This window comes from Opisthorchis viverrini, assembly GCF_000715545.1.
Source record: "Opisthorchis viverrini unplaced genomic scaffold opera_v5_2, whole genome shotgun sequence".
In the NCBI taxonomy this organism is placed as follows: domain Eukaryota; kingdom Metazoa; phylum Platyhelminthes; class Trematoda; order Opisthorchiida; family Opisthorchiidae; genus Opisthorchis; species Opisthorchis viverrini.
The window spans coordinates 5601117-5615597 of record NW_008751658.1 but is presented as its reverse complement, the minus strand read 5'-3'; the positions used below and the strand labels follow the sequence as shown (position 1 = coordinate 5615597).

The 14481-nt window shown below is 42.3% G+C and overlaps 1 protein-coding gene across 1 annotated transcript; it reads right to left on the bottom strand.

Moving 5' to 3' along the window:
• Positions 1 to 3258: 3258 nt before the first annotated feature.
• Positions 3259 to 13827, bottom strand: T265_00279 (hypothetical protein; the record flags this gene model as incomplete). The annotated part of the gene is made up of 3 exons (XM_009163987.1): positions 3259 to 3305; positions 3338 to 3494; positions 12130 to 13827. 3 exons carry the CDS (start codon positions 13825 to 13827, stop codon positions 3259 to 3261), a joined length of 1902 nt encoding a protein of 633 aa, XP_009162251.1.
• Positions 13828 to 14481: the final 654 nt, after the last annotated feature.

Sequence of the window (14481 nt, the reverse complement as noted above, 5' to 3'; positions counted from 1 at the left end):
CTTTTCAGTTAACACACAAACGGCTCTTTGAGGAGTGTTCCCTATTTGCATGAAACCAATGTACTAAGCATCCAAAAGTTGATTACTGGAGATGGCTTGCACAAAGGTTGCAAGAAAATCTACTCGTTCTTTGCGCGAAACAGAGATCAATCGCACTGAAAAATTGGCTAGCATTATCAGGTGTACCATGGTTTGGTATCGAAGCAATGAAGAACCGCAAGCACTTGGTGAAAAGTAACGTAGCTCATAGATTTTTTAATATATCAAGTCTTGTGTACTATCAACTGTCTGACTAGTTTGCAGCTAAGAGTTACATTTGTCATGGAATAATTTGCTGCTAACAAACGTCAGTTTCTTTTCCCAAATACATGCCTGAAAAATTAGAGAGGACACGTTCCAAAGACTGAAGGGATACAGGTTTCATCTTGCAGATAAAGTTAGTTTACCTCGAAAACCCAAGAAATCGGACTATGCTTTGTTCTCGGTAAGAGTCTTCAAAGGCTAATCAGACCAACAATGATCTGGATGTTCGCTGAACACTGTACCATTCTCTCGTGTATGGCTGAACTGTAGTTCCATTAGCTTGGGTCGGATATGGCACCATTATCATTCCATCCATCAGTTCACCTCAGGTGTTCTGGGATTGAAAGATTCACATAGTGACGACTTTTTAAGTTACTTGCCAATGTGTTTTACTGAATTTTTAGATTGTACAGTCTAACATTACTAACAACACTAACATCGCTTTAATTGAATTCTATTCGATCCATAAATACTTAAGTAACACGGTAATGTTTTTCAGATAATTAAGCAGATGTCGGGCACTTTTCTGCTTTCCAGAACAAGTTGTCTCCACTTGCAAGGTGTTCATTGTTCAAATACTAACCGGAATCCCGAAGTTTCGAATCTTTCTATAGCTCAGAGATGGATTACCGATGATGCATAACATGGATGATGCAACTGCACAGTGCGAACTGACCTAAATTCCAGGATAATATTTTTACCGAAAAGCTAACATCTTACCGTAAACAAGTCATTTCTGACTAGGAGTACACACTTTTTATTCTGAAGATACTTTCTGGAATTACTGTAATTAGCATATTCATAAGCCTCCTGAATTAATTATGGCACTAGCACTTTTAACCGTAAGTCCACTGTTGATGCATCAAGTGAAATAAATTTTGTTCAATGAGTGACGGGTGCTATCGGAAGTCACCCGGATATTACAGCGGTACACCTTCAGAGGAGCACACTTGGGACGAAAACAGATAACAGGCGTGACCTTGAGGTTTCCTTATAGTGAGAGGGTGATGAGATGATTTCTATTAACCTAAAAAACTCAGCATCCACATGAGTGACTTAGGTCTCCTTTGGTGGTTGTTTCAGTGATTTTTGTCGGATATTTATTGAGCTTCGTCTCAGTTATTATTATTTATTATTTTGGGTTTCAATCTCTTGGATTTTGGAAGCTCAATACTACAGTGTGCTACAAATTTTCGGTTGGCTTGAGTTCAGATCTTAGATGAGACAGGCTGACATGTTAATGCTGCGACACGGGAGCTGTGCCCTGACTGGAGTGCATCAACGCTTATGCTGGTGTCGCCCTCCTTGGGTCTCACCAGGTGGGCGTAGTCCTATTGAACGCAGCCCTACTGAACGAAATTTGCGAACTACACTAATTCACACACAAATTCCCAGGTGAATCTCTGTCTTTTATTATTTCCCCAAGAAACTATGCTGAGATGTCTCGGCTTTCACACCAACTGAAGAACTAGATAGCACATTCAGCTCAGAAATACCGCAAACGAGATATTCAGCTGGGATTCAGCTGAGTTTCCCGTGAAGACCAAACTGGAATGTGAATAGTGCATTTGGCGAAATACCTCAACCCCTTCCTATTCCCAGTACAGAATGGAAAAGAAAGATGCCACGATGTCTGGGTGCATCCAGCAGAGTATAGGATGCCTTTCAGCGATGATGATTTGCTCTGTATGATGACTGAGTTTTTAAACTAAACTGCACGCAATTCAAACGGGAGTTGCACTTGTTACCACTTTGATAGAATGATCGATTCTGAAGGTGGTCAAGCTGTAGTAACTGCGGACTGTGAAGAAAATGAAGCAAGGCAAATGTATTAAACGACCTCGTTTGATTGCACATAACTTGAATTGTGCCTGTTGTCACTTTGAATCCTGATCGTTCGTCGATGAGCGAAAGGTATGAGTTTAACAGCAGTACGAAAGTCATTCAGAAGAATCTCGTTTTAGTCGAGCAATGTTTACTTGAAGGTGACATCTAGGATTGTGGATCCCTTAGGTCAGCCAACCTGAACGATATCCAGTCCCCTAATATGTACGTTCGGGCCGTCAAATAATCGTCATCGCCACCTTTTTCACCATTAAGGCCGGAATTAGCTCAGTTTTATTTTGAGACTCAAATAAGTCCCTGTTTGTAATGTTCTTCGAATGAGTTGGCTGCAGAAAAGCTGTTTCATGTCTCAGGTGATATCGCATTAGGCTTTCTTCATAGAGCACTCAACTCAAGCAGAACGACGCGCTTTGTGAGGATACACTGGTGAACAACTTTGGTCACATCAGGCATTGGCTTTTGTTTTGCCATGTTTACTCATTGGTCTGATTGCTTTAGACTCTGGGTCTCAGTAGAGATCATGTAAAACACGCTGTCATGCAGGGATATAAAAATCTGGGAACCAACTAACAAGTTGGTTGGAAACTGATAAAAACAGATGTCACGAGCTATTCTCAAGGGTTCCGTGGCGGAGTAGCCGGAAAAGTCGTTGGGAATTCTCAACATTATCGAATACTGTCTGTGGTCATGAAATTCTGCTACGATTTGTTCCACTATCCAGTGCTTTCAAGTCGGCCTCATCACCGCACACTCCGGTAAACCATGTTTATTGTCCGAGGCCGCCTCTCTTTTGCTGACCCGAAATTGTTTCAGCTATCATAACAACTGTTGTTGCCCTGTTGTCATCTGACAAGATTTAAAATTTTAGGATGAATTACTTCTTTCATGAGACTGTTCAAGCACCCCCAGAGAAGAGAGGTCATACATACTAACAGGAAGTTCTCTAAGGTAGAATAAGTTAAGTTTCTCTGAGCTAGCTGCATCCGTCCATATAATTTCACTTATTCCTGAAATTTACTCCCTTACTAACTTTACAGCTCACTCAATTACCCGCTTACCCTGCCAATTGCTTGCCTGCCTAATTACTTACCTGTTCACTTAGTATTTAGCTCAGGCCAATGTGGTCTGTCGGTTTAATTCACCTAAAATCAGAACACCTAAAACATCAAGCAGATACATATCTCCTTACCAGTGTGTTCGTATTTGTGTCGCGCCAGTGAACTGTATTTCGAGAAGACTTTTTGACATTGATCACAGGTCAGTTGTTCGCCAAACGCGCCACCTCCGTCGCTTCCTCCGACGCCGCTGCTGCAGTCAGCCATACTGTCGCTGATACTATCGGTAACCTGGAAATGACAAAAGAGGCGAAAGTGTCCACGTCTTGTCTGTCATAGGTAAGCCGACCAAAACCACTTTAGCATTCTAATAAAAAATAACGCTAGAGGCAGCACTTTTCATCGTGGGATATGAGGCTAGAGGTAGGAGGGAGGAGAATAACCTGAGAGTGGAAAGTATAGACAGATATGCCAACCTAGTATGATGACTAAAGCCTGTCCATTCAGTTTCACATTTAGAGGGACCGATCGGTCCATATTCTGGGTGCTGTAGTTACACGAACAACACCGTAAAAACCTCATTTTAGTGGGCTTTGGACCTAGTAAACTTTGCATAGCTCAAACTGCAATGGCCGTAAGACTATGTCAATATAAAATTATGAATCAGGTTTTGCAAACCGCTTTCGATCTAACCACAGTCAAGTACTCAATAAATACTAAAATTAGATGGAATATAACCACGAGTGTATTGACGGCATAACCATTAACGGAATAATGTTTCAACATCTCGTCGTCAGGCTCTTATACATACACGCAAATCTAGAATGGTTTGCACATAAATATTTGCACCATAGAAACGTGTCAGATTCGATCAGACTTTACAAGAATCGGAGGCAGAGTGGCCTGGGCTGAAGTCAAAAATCGGGATCAAGAAGTTTAATCAACTGGTTACGTGATGTCCCCTGGTCAGTGACAGCAGGATCGAACAGGTTAGGCCATGTAAGGCCATGAAAGAATAATTCAGGCCTTCGAGTTCTAATAACCATGTATTCTTCGGGAGCCAGCATTCTAAACCAGCATCTAGGTAATAGCTTCATGCCAACTTCGTAGATAACAGTAAGTGCCAGTGTACTCGGTATCCTGTGCATAGAATGTGCCATCACTGATCTACCAACTGTTCTCACAAGTTCATACACTCTCTTAGACAACATTCTCGCCATCCGGCCAATGTGGCAAGTTCCACAGCAGCAAGCAAAATGATAGTGGTGGCCTGGTGAGGCGATCGACCTTTCAGTATTTGTCTGAATGTTTTTATTTAACTGCCCATCGGTCTCAGTTAGAACCCAATATTTTCCTATTTATAAACTTCTCTGGTCAGCGTTCACACCTAATTACACTTCTTCGGCAATGTCAACCTGTCAGCAAACACCTCATTCTTTTAGCGACAACCTGGAACGGGACCACTTGTCCAAACATTCTACGTTGAACTTGAGTCTAATTAAGGTCGAATAACAACGTAACTTCGCTTGGCATATTACACGGTCGCATTTTGAGATACTAGCAGCATCACGCTCAAGCGGTCTCGAAAATCCTAAGGAAAACTGCAGCGGTATTCCAGTTTGCATCGCTGAAACCACTGACCCGATTTTTTCCTTACAATCTAGTAAAGCACAAGTGTACCTTCGGCACGTCAGGGGAAATTACTGGTGGTCAAAATTTATTCCCACATTTATTGTAAGCTAAATGACAGTATACATGTGCTACTCGACATCTGAAGGTATGCAAAATATTGCGTGATATTTTAATCACAAATTTCTACAGCATTTTCAAATAAACGGATTGTTAAAATGAACGAACTGGATTGGCACGTTTCGTTAGGTCGTTCGGGTAGATCCATCCAGTCTAAAACAAAGCTCTCTGTCGTTTTACGTTTACACCATAAAACTTCATGCGAAAATTCAGCATCTAATGTTGAGTCACTCATGTATGTCTAGAACTTTTCCAAGCCCTAGTGATTCTTAATCACAAAAAGTTTCCCTGGATCATTTGTAGGAGCACATGTTGGGGGACAAAAGGATCTTAACAGGATTTTCAAAACTAATAGAGATATCACTCTGCTTGGATTTTGTACTTTTAAACCCAAGCCATTTTGCTGATCACTTCACACCACCTTGTGTCATCTCCGCTGATCCAAGGCCGCTCTGCACACGTTTGCCAATTCTGCACCCTCTATTCTATTCACGATGGGATGTTTGGCGATTTCCTCCTCGTCCACTAGTCGCCCCTGTCTCAAAATTTCCACATTTTCCAAATCTATCCTGCACCATGTGTCTAGTGTCTAGCGCATGCCATGCCATTGCCGAGTCTTTGCTTAACGCCTGATATCCATCTACGTTTCTCGGTGGTCTGTTATCGCATCGCTTATGCTCACCAATTCTGGTGTGCAGTTCCCCAGCTGTCTGACCTATAGAAAACTTTGTACAATTGTTACATCTTATTTTGTATGCACAGTCGCTAATATTATATATATATATATATGAAAAAAACACCCAAACAGGATGACCACCCCTTGAGGTCATACATCAATCTTTACGCACCTGCTATCTTCCACACTAAAATGGTGCACTAGTTATCCAACTAATACTAGAAGTATATGTCATCAATAATAAACGCCGGAGTTTTAAAACCATAACATACATTTCTCAAACCCCAGGATTGCGTTTTCCTAATGAGTCCCAAGAAGAACGAAATCAATGATAGGGTGCTATAAGTTGTACTATTTCATGGTACTTTACTTCGACGTGTCGCCTACTGTGTCAAATGAGGCATGAATCGCCAGTTGTGCTGTACATTTAAGTCGGAATGCATATCACAGAATAGGGATTGAACTGAGTCATGGTGTAAAACCAATGGGATTTTTGGATGAATGCACTGAATCACCCTCATTCATCTTCAGACAGACCAACTAAGCTGGGTAAGTAGTAGGGACAAGCAAGTCAGAGATGCGATGCCTTGTTTAAAGTGTACAGTAACTGGCGACCAACAATTGCTTCAATGAGATATTGACAACAAAATAGGTTTGTCATTCCGAAAACATCCCCCTTAAAACTCTGCGGATTAAAAGGTTGCGAAACAAATCATTCCCAACAACGAAATATACGACAGGAATCCTCCTTTCTAGAGTGGACTCAGCAATCTTAAACCACTCAGGTGGATCCAGGTGGATCTCCCACTAGATTTTATTGACTGATAAAATTGACTTCGAGTGTGTGCGGTTTGAGTATTATCCGACGCAATCGATCTAAGATGATGATACCAACTTTTATACACTCTGTTCGTGTTCTTTAAATCCTCCCACCCAGGTACACTGCTTTGCAGGGTGAAGTATTTAACTGATAACAAGATTTTTGCACTGTAATTACACGATCGTTTGCAAATTAAGTTAGTTTTAATGAAAATCAAAGGAACTAATCAAACTCTACAAAATCTCGTGCTTTTTTATTTATCTAGATAAAAGTGCTTAGGAAGCTGCTTTCCGTTTCATTTGGGAGGATATTCAGGAAATGCCTTTCTGATAGTACGCTGCTTGAAAATCTGCTGCGTCCCAAGCAGGATAAAACCGGTAGTGGTCTGTTGCAGAGCTTTTATCAAGTACTTTTAGATGGACGATTGTTCTAGGTGCTTTCAAGAGATTCTTGTCATTTTACCCTGTATTTTTAACTCAAAGTTTGATCAAATCGAACAAACTACATTGCACAAAGCCAACTAAGCCGGACTCTGCACACAACTGTAAATTCGGTGATTCGTAGAACTGACTACGTTTCCCAAACCTTACGATCATGCTATAGACACGCGAGAACTTAATGCCCTGGTTATATATGTAGTACTGTCCTTGATGGACCGATAATACTGTGAATGATAAAGGAGATCAGATCCCAGAAGATTAGGCAGCGAGCAATCCGCAAACTTCCTAAAATTCACTATTTTGTTGTCCTGGGATAGATTTTACCCCTTGGAGGAACATCAATAACTCATTTTCAAAATGCGGAATGCAGATGGGAATGGCTTGCGTTCTGAACACAAGCCAACACAGCACTACTCAAATGTCCGTAAAACTTGAAAATTTTCGGGTTAAAATCCAAAATTAAATCGTTCCTATTTGGACTTAATCTTACGTTCCAAAGAAGAAAACTCTCCATTTTAATCTTTTGGATGCTCTATTAAGACGCCAGTGATCACGTGATAGATTTTTAATAAGGACTAGTTATTCGCCCGTTGCTGATTCAGACAACTATACGCTTGTCAAGAGGGTGCCACCTTTGACAAATACACACCAGTACTAAAACCGATACCAAACCTACGTAAAACGGTAAACAACGATGCTTTAGTAGAGGGTTGAAAGAAAGGATGAAAAAGAGGGATGAATGCAAAATAGCTGCATTCCCGGAGAGAAAAACGGTGTTGCTGAAGTAGGCGCAGTGAATTAGACAAATCTGCTTAGGCTCCACCCATGGCAATCCCCACCCAACACAGAACCAGTGTACATGCCACAATGAATTTAGCCAAGCGGTGATGCTTGCAATGTTTTGAGGTGTCCCCAGCTAAGAAAGAGACTGATTCGTTCCGCGGCCAGAAAGGCACAAAAACTCAACACTACTTATTTGACCCGAAGCAGTAATCACTCCCTATTGCCACATCATTGTCTGTACGGGCTCGACCTTTTTCCGACGGGGGAATCAAGAACAGAGCCTAGTTTGGTAGGCGGCCTATGGTCATGCGTGGTTTCGTGTTTCAACCACGCTAACTTAGAGAGCTCCGTTCACCACTCTTGCGATCCTCTTTCGTGCTTCTCACCTTATAGACAAGCTACGTCTAGGCAAATCCTGTCATACGACGTCACTGGTAACCAAAATCTGAAGACAGCATACATAAGTGAAATTTAGAGGCCACAAGTCTTTTCTGTGAAATTCTGGTGACATTCTACTCGTGATTAATTTCCTGGAAAGCTTAGTAAAGCCTGCTGCGTAAAATATTCCTTAGTGTAAATAAGTAAATTTAAGACAGAAGCTGATTCTTGAGTGACAACTTACTACTTAAAGGTATTTTTTAAAATTATCGAGCATGATGATGTGGTTTCCTCCCACTATTCGGTGTTATATGCCGGTTTCTGGAGTATCTAATTTAAAGGAGATGAAAGCGTGAGTCACACTACAGTTTCGCATATCACGAGAAGAAGTTGGTCAGAAATAATCGCATATTTATCTCAGAAACAGCATTTCTCGAATCAATAACGAAATGTTGCTATTATTTTCCAGGGCATACTGGTGTCTTATCCCATACATTACTCTCGAAAAAGTCAACACCTTCAGGAGGGGCGACCAGGCCCCGTTCCTCATGGAGAGACGTTAAACGGGATAATTTGCACTAGATATGGTACAGGCATATACTGACTGGAATGACGTGAATCGTTAGTTTTGAGGCACCACAAGAGTTCCGGTCACATATAACTCATCAGCGTGTATGTCTTAAGAATATTACGGAGGACAAGGCAACAATAGTACAAATAATTAAATAGCTTAAACGTGTGCAAACTCTTGTGGTTCTCGCTAAGAACTTCTCTAGACTTCTCCCGTAGATCAAGTAATAACGTGACAGCTACGGAACTGACTGGAAAAAAACGGTTTCCCAAATAGAGGCGTGCGATCGACTGACTCGAGCAGAAAACTTAAGATTGAGGCCCATATTCAGGTCTGTCAATTAAGCTCATCACTGAGTTTAGCTTGATTTGTTATTTAAATGCCTTTTTACAGACAGGCGTGGAAAACGAAAGTGAAACAATGCCTAATTCGGTGTGTAACGTTATGACGGATTTTTATAAAATGTTATAGCTGGACTTCGATAACCTCATCCACAAGAGCGTATTTGTCTTTATGGGAGTCGACCAAGTGGATGAAAAGTTTTATTTACGTGGCATCTCCTGCAGATGATACGATCATGTGAATCTCAGCCTACCATTTTCACGTCATTGTGAAGGACAAAATATCGTGCCAACCGTTTGGTGTTTTGCATTTCCATTAAGGGTTTTGCGTTATCAAAAGCTCCGACTACTACGAGTTTAGTTTAATTAACAGTCGCTGTTTTGAGAAAACAATATGACGTTTTGTGGGTTGAATTCATCCAAGTAATACGTACTAGCCGTATACGCTTATGTAACTCACGTAGAGTAAAACTTGCGATGACATTGAGCATTCATAATCCATCTGCTTAAACAGTGGTGTTATTTTGACTTTTGAACGAGCTTACTATTAGTTCCATATTAGCCCACATTTTGCGTAATCACCATTCTCAAATTAGTATCTAATTATGGAATGTGTGCACCAGAAAACACTGCACAGTTTGCAGCAGTTGTGTGCATTAGTCTTAGCGGCTTCAGATGGAGATGAGGGAGCTTAATGTTTCTTTCGATCGTTATCATAATTTGCACCACCATTCAATATTGTCAGAAAAGTGTTGTTCGAATACTGAAAGACATGGTTAAACAAGCACTTTAGTTTCAAAGGGGTGAAGGATGATGTTTTTCTGCTCAACGTAGACATCATTGAATGAAAAGATCGTACGGTTTACCAAAAACGAGATTAAGCGATATTTTTGCTTAGCGTAACCTAGTTTCCTGCACTTTGTCTCCAAACTGACCAATGTATCACGTTAGTTTAATCCTCAAAATTCAGAAAGGCCAGACTCTCCGAATATTATTTTTGGTGGGTGACAGACTTAAATTCCCGTTCATTGGATTCGGGCATTCACCACCAGCTTAGATATTCCGGTTACAAAAGAATAAAACGTGGGAGCGCCCTGCGTTTTCAAAACGTCATGGCAGATTATGTTCCATTAGGTGTGATATACTTTGCTGGTATTATTTCTATATTGGTGTTCTAAAGCGATCCCTCGCAACCGCAAAACTTTAATAACTCTCTTTTTAAAGGAGGTCCTCTTTGAGGTACATATAGTCAGTACTGTTCAAAGAAGGCCGTTTTACCCCCTCGTTGATTTGTATTTAAAAAGTGCATTTGAGGGGGGGGGGTAATCACAGGATGGCATACAATCCCATTAAGAATGGGACACGAAAGTAGAAGTCAGCCAAACTACCAATGTGTATTAAGTCCATTAAATTGAGTGCAGGATTATGACTGTTTGTCAGGTCACCATGTGGGCTTCTTTTATTCAGTTGCCTCGAACGGACATGACCGATCTTTGAAGCGATATACATATAATATCTACTTTACCAGATTTGGTAAAATGTTATCGGCCTGACAACACGCAGTAAAAGTGATCACGGATTACTCTTCGACCAAATTATTCACAGATGAGCACTGTGCCTTTTGTGCTTTAGGTCTGTACTCCCACGTTTTCCCGTCTTTTATAATAATAACGTGGTTGCACAAAGCCAAGTTAATTATGAACATCCAAATTTGCAAACAATGAGCCAGAGGCAGACTGCCCAAAAACCCAGGCAACAAAGCATCACAGAGAGAGAGAGAACCTGAAGTCCCTGAATCAGAGGAAGTGCGATCCGCTCTAACAGCCTCCACTGGAGGAACAGGGAGAAAGTAGCTTGATTTTCTTGACTGCCTACTGGTTTTATCCTTGTTTGCAGCAAATGAGATGCAAGAAGGATTGAAAACTCAGCAACCTCCTGTAACAGTCTGTATTTCGATGACAAAGGTGTTCTCACCCATCCTGCTTGGATACGGCCGCTTCCGGCATTGGGATCAACATGGAGCCGCAGTGCATGAACAAAGTTCTTCGACAGCCCACAACCTGTTTTGCCCTGCTTTAGGCTCATCTCACAGGCGCAGCCCCAAAGTTCCCATCAATCGTATGTTCTGCTTGAGTCTAAATTGAACAAAGTCCGACAAATACACTCACTTGCAAACCAATTTGGTTTTCAGTGGAGAGTCACCTGAATCCCAGGTCAATACACTGTGTTACGATATCTGTAATAATGTATCAACCGAAGAATACAGCGGCCTGATGAAGAAGAACATCATAAACGAGAGATTCAACTGGAATTCAGGTCAACCTCCCCTAAAAATTAGGTAAACTCCTTGTATGTCTGCAATGTTCACTTTCCACTGTCCACAGTCTAAGTAGTTGAGCATTAATTAAATGAAGTGAAGCTAGCAACAATCCTCCGTTCTTGACTTTTATTGAAATCATTTTATCACCGAATGCTGAAATTACTTATTTCTCGAACTAGATAAGCTGTTTTCCGTTGATCACCTTCCAGCGTTCGTTCTCAAACATACGACCATGTAGCTGTGGCATTGGTTGGTGGTTAAGCTATTTCAGGAGGTTTCAAGAATGTAAATGGGGTGAGACGACGGGAACCAGGGGACGACAGGATACCATTGGTTAACTGAACGAGAAAACTTGAAGAAACCGGCCCATCGGAAGGGAAAAGTCATCAGTCAGAATCCAGTTGACTTGAGCAAGCAGGATGCAGATTCTGATGCGATGGCTGCCTAAATGAGTATGGTCAAAAATTCGTAGCAGCTGGGACACACTTACATACAATAAAAATAATGAGTTTCCATATGGGGCGACAACAAAATCCTCTCTGGAACCCAATAAATGTGTTTCCATAGTTGAGCTGCAATATGTTGCGAAACTTGAACTATTTCGCCGCACCAGGTAAACGGCTCTCTTAAGTGCAACTGGGATCCGATCTCATTAGAGCACAGCGTTTACGTCGGTGCTGAAACCAAACCGATGACGGAATAAAATATGAACAATCAACCCGGTATACCTAGTTTAATTGTCTGTGCTAGCGGGTGGCTGAACTTAAAGCTACAGCGGGTCCATTTGGGACACAAGTTTTGCTCAGGATGAACCAAGTATAAATTTGGAGAGAAAACCCCAGACTTACTCTGATATCCACATTCTCTTCCATGGATACTTCCAGGTCTCCATCATGTCTGTATTCTGTGCATGGCGTGTTACGTTGCTCCATTGGTGAATCAAGTTTCTTTGTCTTCGTGATTTGAGCCTCGCAATCAACACCGTTAATTTTTAAATGTGGTATTGACTGAAACTGCGCAATACCTTGTTCTAACCCGAACGGATCATCAGTGCAGAGCTTGGATGGGGTATCTATCATTTTCGCGGCACCTAACATGAAGGCAAATGTGGACATCCATCTCTTCATGTTTATGGAAGCGCTGTTTTCCGGTATATATAACGAATTATGTTCGACCGACGAGGAATCTACTTTAGTCACTGCAGAAGGTGTTTGCATATCTGCCGGATGGGATTTTGAGGATAATTTTGGCATGGATAAGTCAAGTGCAGCTTCTTGTACATTGTGTTCAGGCGACTGGAATGCGCTCCATGCACTTGCATAAAACGGTTTATCAGCAATCGGTGCAAATGTCTGAATCGTCTTATAAGACGATAAAGGAGAAGCTAGATCACAAGACAGAGCCAGCGACTGTGAACTATGACGGGTAGTGGGTGCTACGAAAGGACCTTCTGACGACGTCTGGGGTGGGGTCGATTGATTCCAGTCCCAATCAGGAGTTTGATTACAAACATCCTGGGAAAGCTCTGGGATAGAAAATTTCTTCTGTGAGACGTTACGTGTGGAAAGTTCTGAGGAATCGGATACAGCTTCTTGAGACCGGTAATACCAAGGCCACGGTCGTGACGTTAATCCGAACAGTGTTCCAGGCAGAGAAGGAAATGATAGAGATGACAAAGGTGGATATTTCTGGAATAATGGAATTGGAGACGTTCCAACAGAAGTGAAGGGAAATGTTCCCATATGAGGCAGACAACTGGGTATCACATCTTTATTAAGACAGTTCTTTTCAGGTGGACTCGGGGGAGACTGTACTCGCTCGAGGTTGTGCAGGCCATTAGTCTCCGATTCCTTGTCAACACTCTTAAACAGCAATTCACGTTCCTGGAATGGTGTCGCCAATCTAGCAGCATGACCCTCAGATGAGATTATGCTCCTCGGGAGAGGCGTGTGGATTGGGTGAGACTCGTTGGTTGATTGTGTTGTGTTAGAAGAGACAGATGTGGACCAGTTCAGCGCACTGCATTTTTTGCTAGTTGTGTGACTGGAATAGGAACCCGAATGACTGAAACGTTTTCCACAATGTTTGCACATAAATGGTTTCTCCCCAGTGTGGATACGTTCGTGTTCCTTCAGATGATGTTTAAATTTGAATGCCTTGTTGCATTGGGAGCACCGAAATTTTCTTAACTCATAGCTTTCTGTGTGACTCAGCAAGTGCCGCTGAAGACGGTAGACATTTGCAAATTGTTTTCCACACTGTTCACAGGCCGGTATCCCACGAACGTGGTCTGGTTGGGAGGACCTTCCATCCAAAGCATCAGTTTCAGGGCTGTTGACGTAAACCGGACACGTGTGTTTGGGGGGCGTAACCTCCGAGTTTGGTGAGGAAAAGCAAGATGGAGGTTCCGGTCTGACTTGTGCTCGATGCACTTCGGTGCACCAATTTGTCATCAGTGGAGTAGTTTCGTTTAGAAAATAGTTATCCGTTTGGCGAGGTTGCAAGGAAAGAAAAGGTGGAAATCGAGAATGAGGTTGTTGAGCCATTAAATCCTACCTAAACGAAACATGTATAGTTCAGATAGCACTGGTATGTAGCGGATCGCAGATGCGGGAGTTCGTGCCGCTCGAAAGTGTATCGGTTTGGCTGTCAGGTATGTCCCGCTTGTGCCTAAAAATTACGGCCATCACCTTACGCACCTACGATTGGACAGTCCGTCACGTGGGCTGAACAAGGTAGAAGATGGGGCAACGCGACAGCTGTTGATCAAATGGCGGGAGGCGCTGCGCAGTTAAGGTGTACTCGTTAGACCAAACCAACATATCGGTCACCCCTCTGCGTCCGCACACCTCTAGCTAACCCGCGCACACCTTACAACCGGCCAATTAGAGCAAAGGTAACTGGATCGAATTCTCTCTCGTCGACGCACGTGTGTCTCTCATGTGTCAATTGGCGCTATGTCCCAGACCGTCTACCTGTACGGCGCCAGCAACGAATGTTTGTGTGCGAACAGCAGAACAAATTACAGACTAACCGACAAGCGGGGACAGTGCGTACGTCTGCGGCTTTTACAATCTTTGAAAAAACCGTATGCCAATTAGCCCCTCAACACAGTGCGGCTCTAAACATTCACCTTGGGGGAGCTGACCACACAGGGAAAGTCTAAGTCATCAACATAGAAAAAGGAGTGGAAGTTTCGT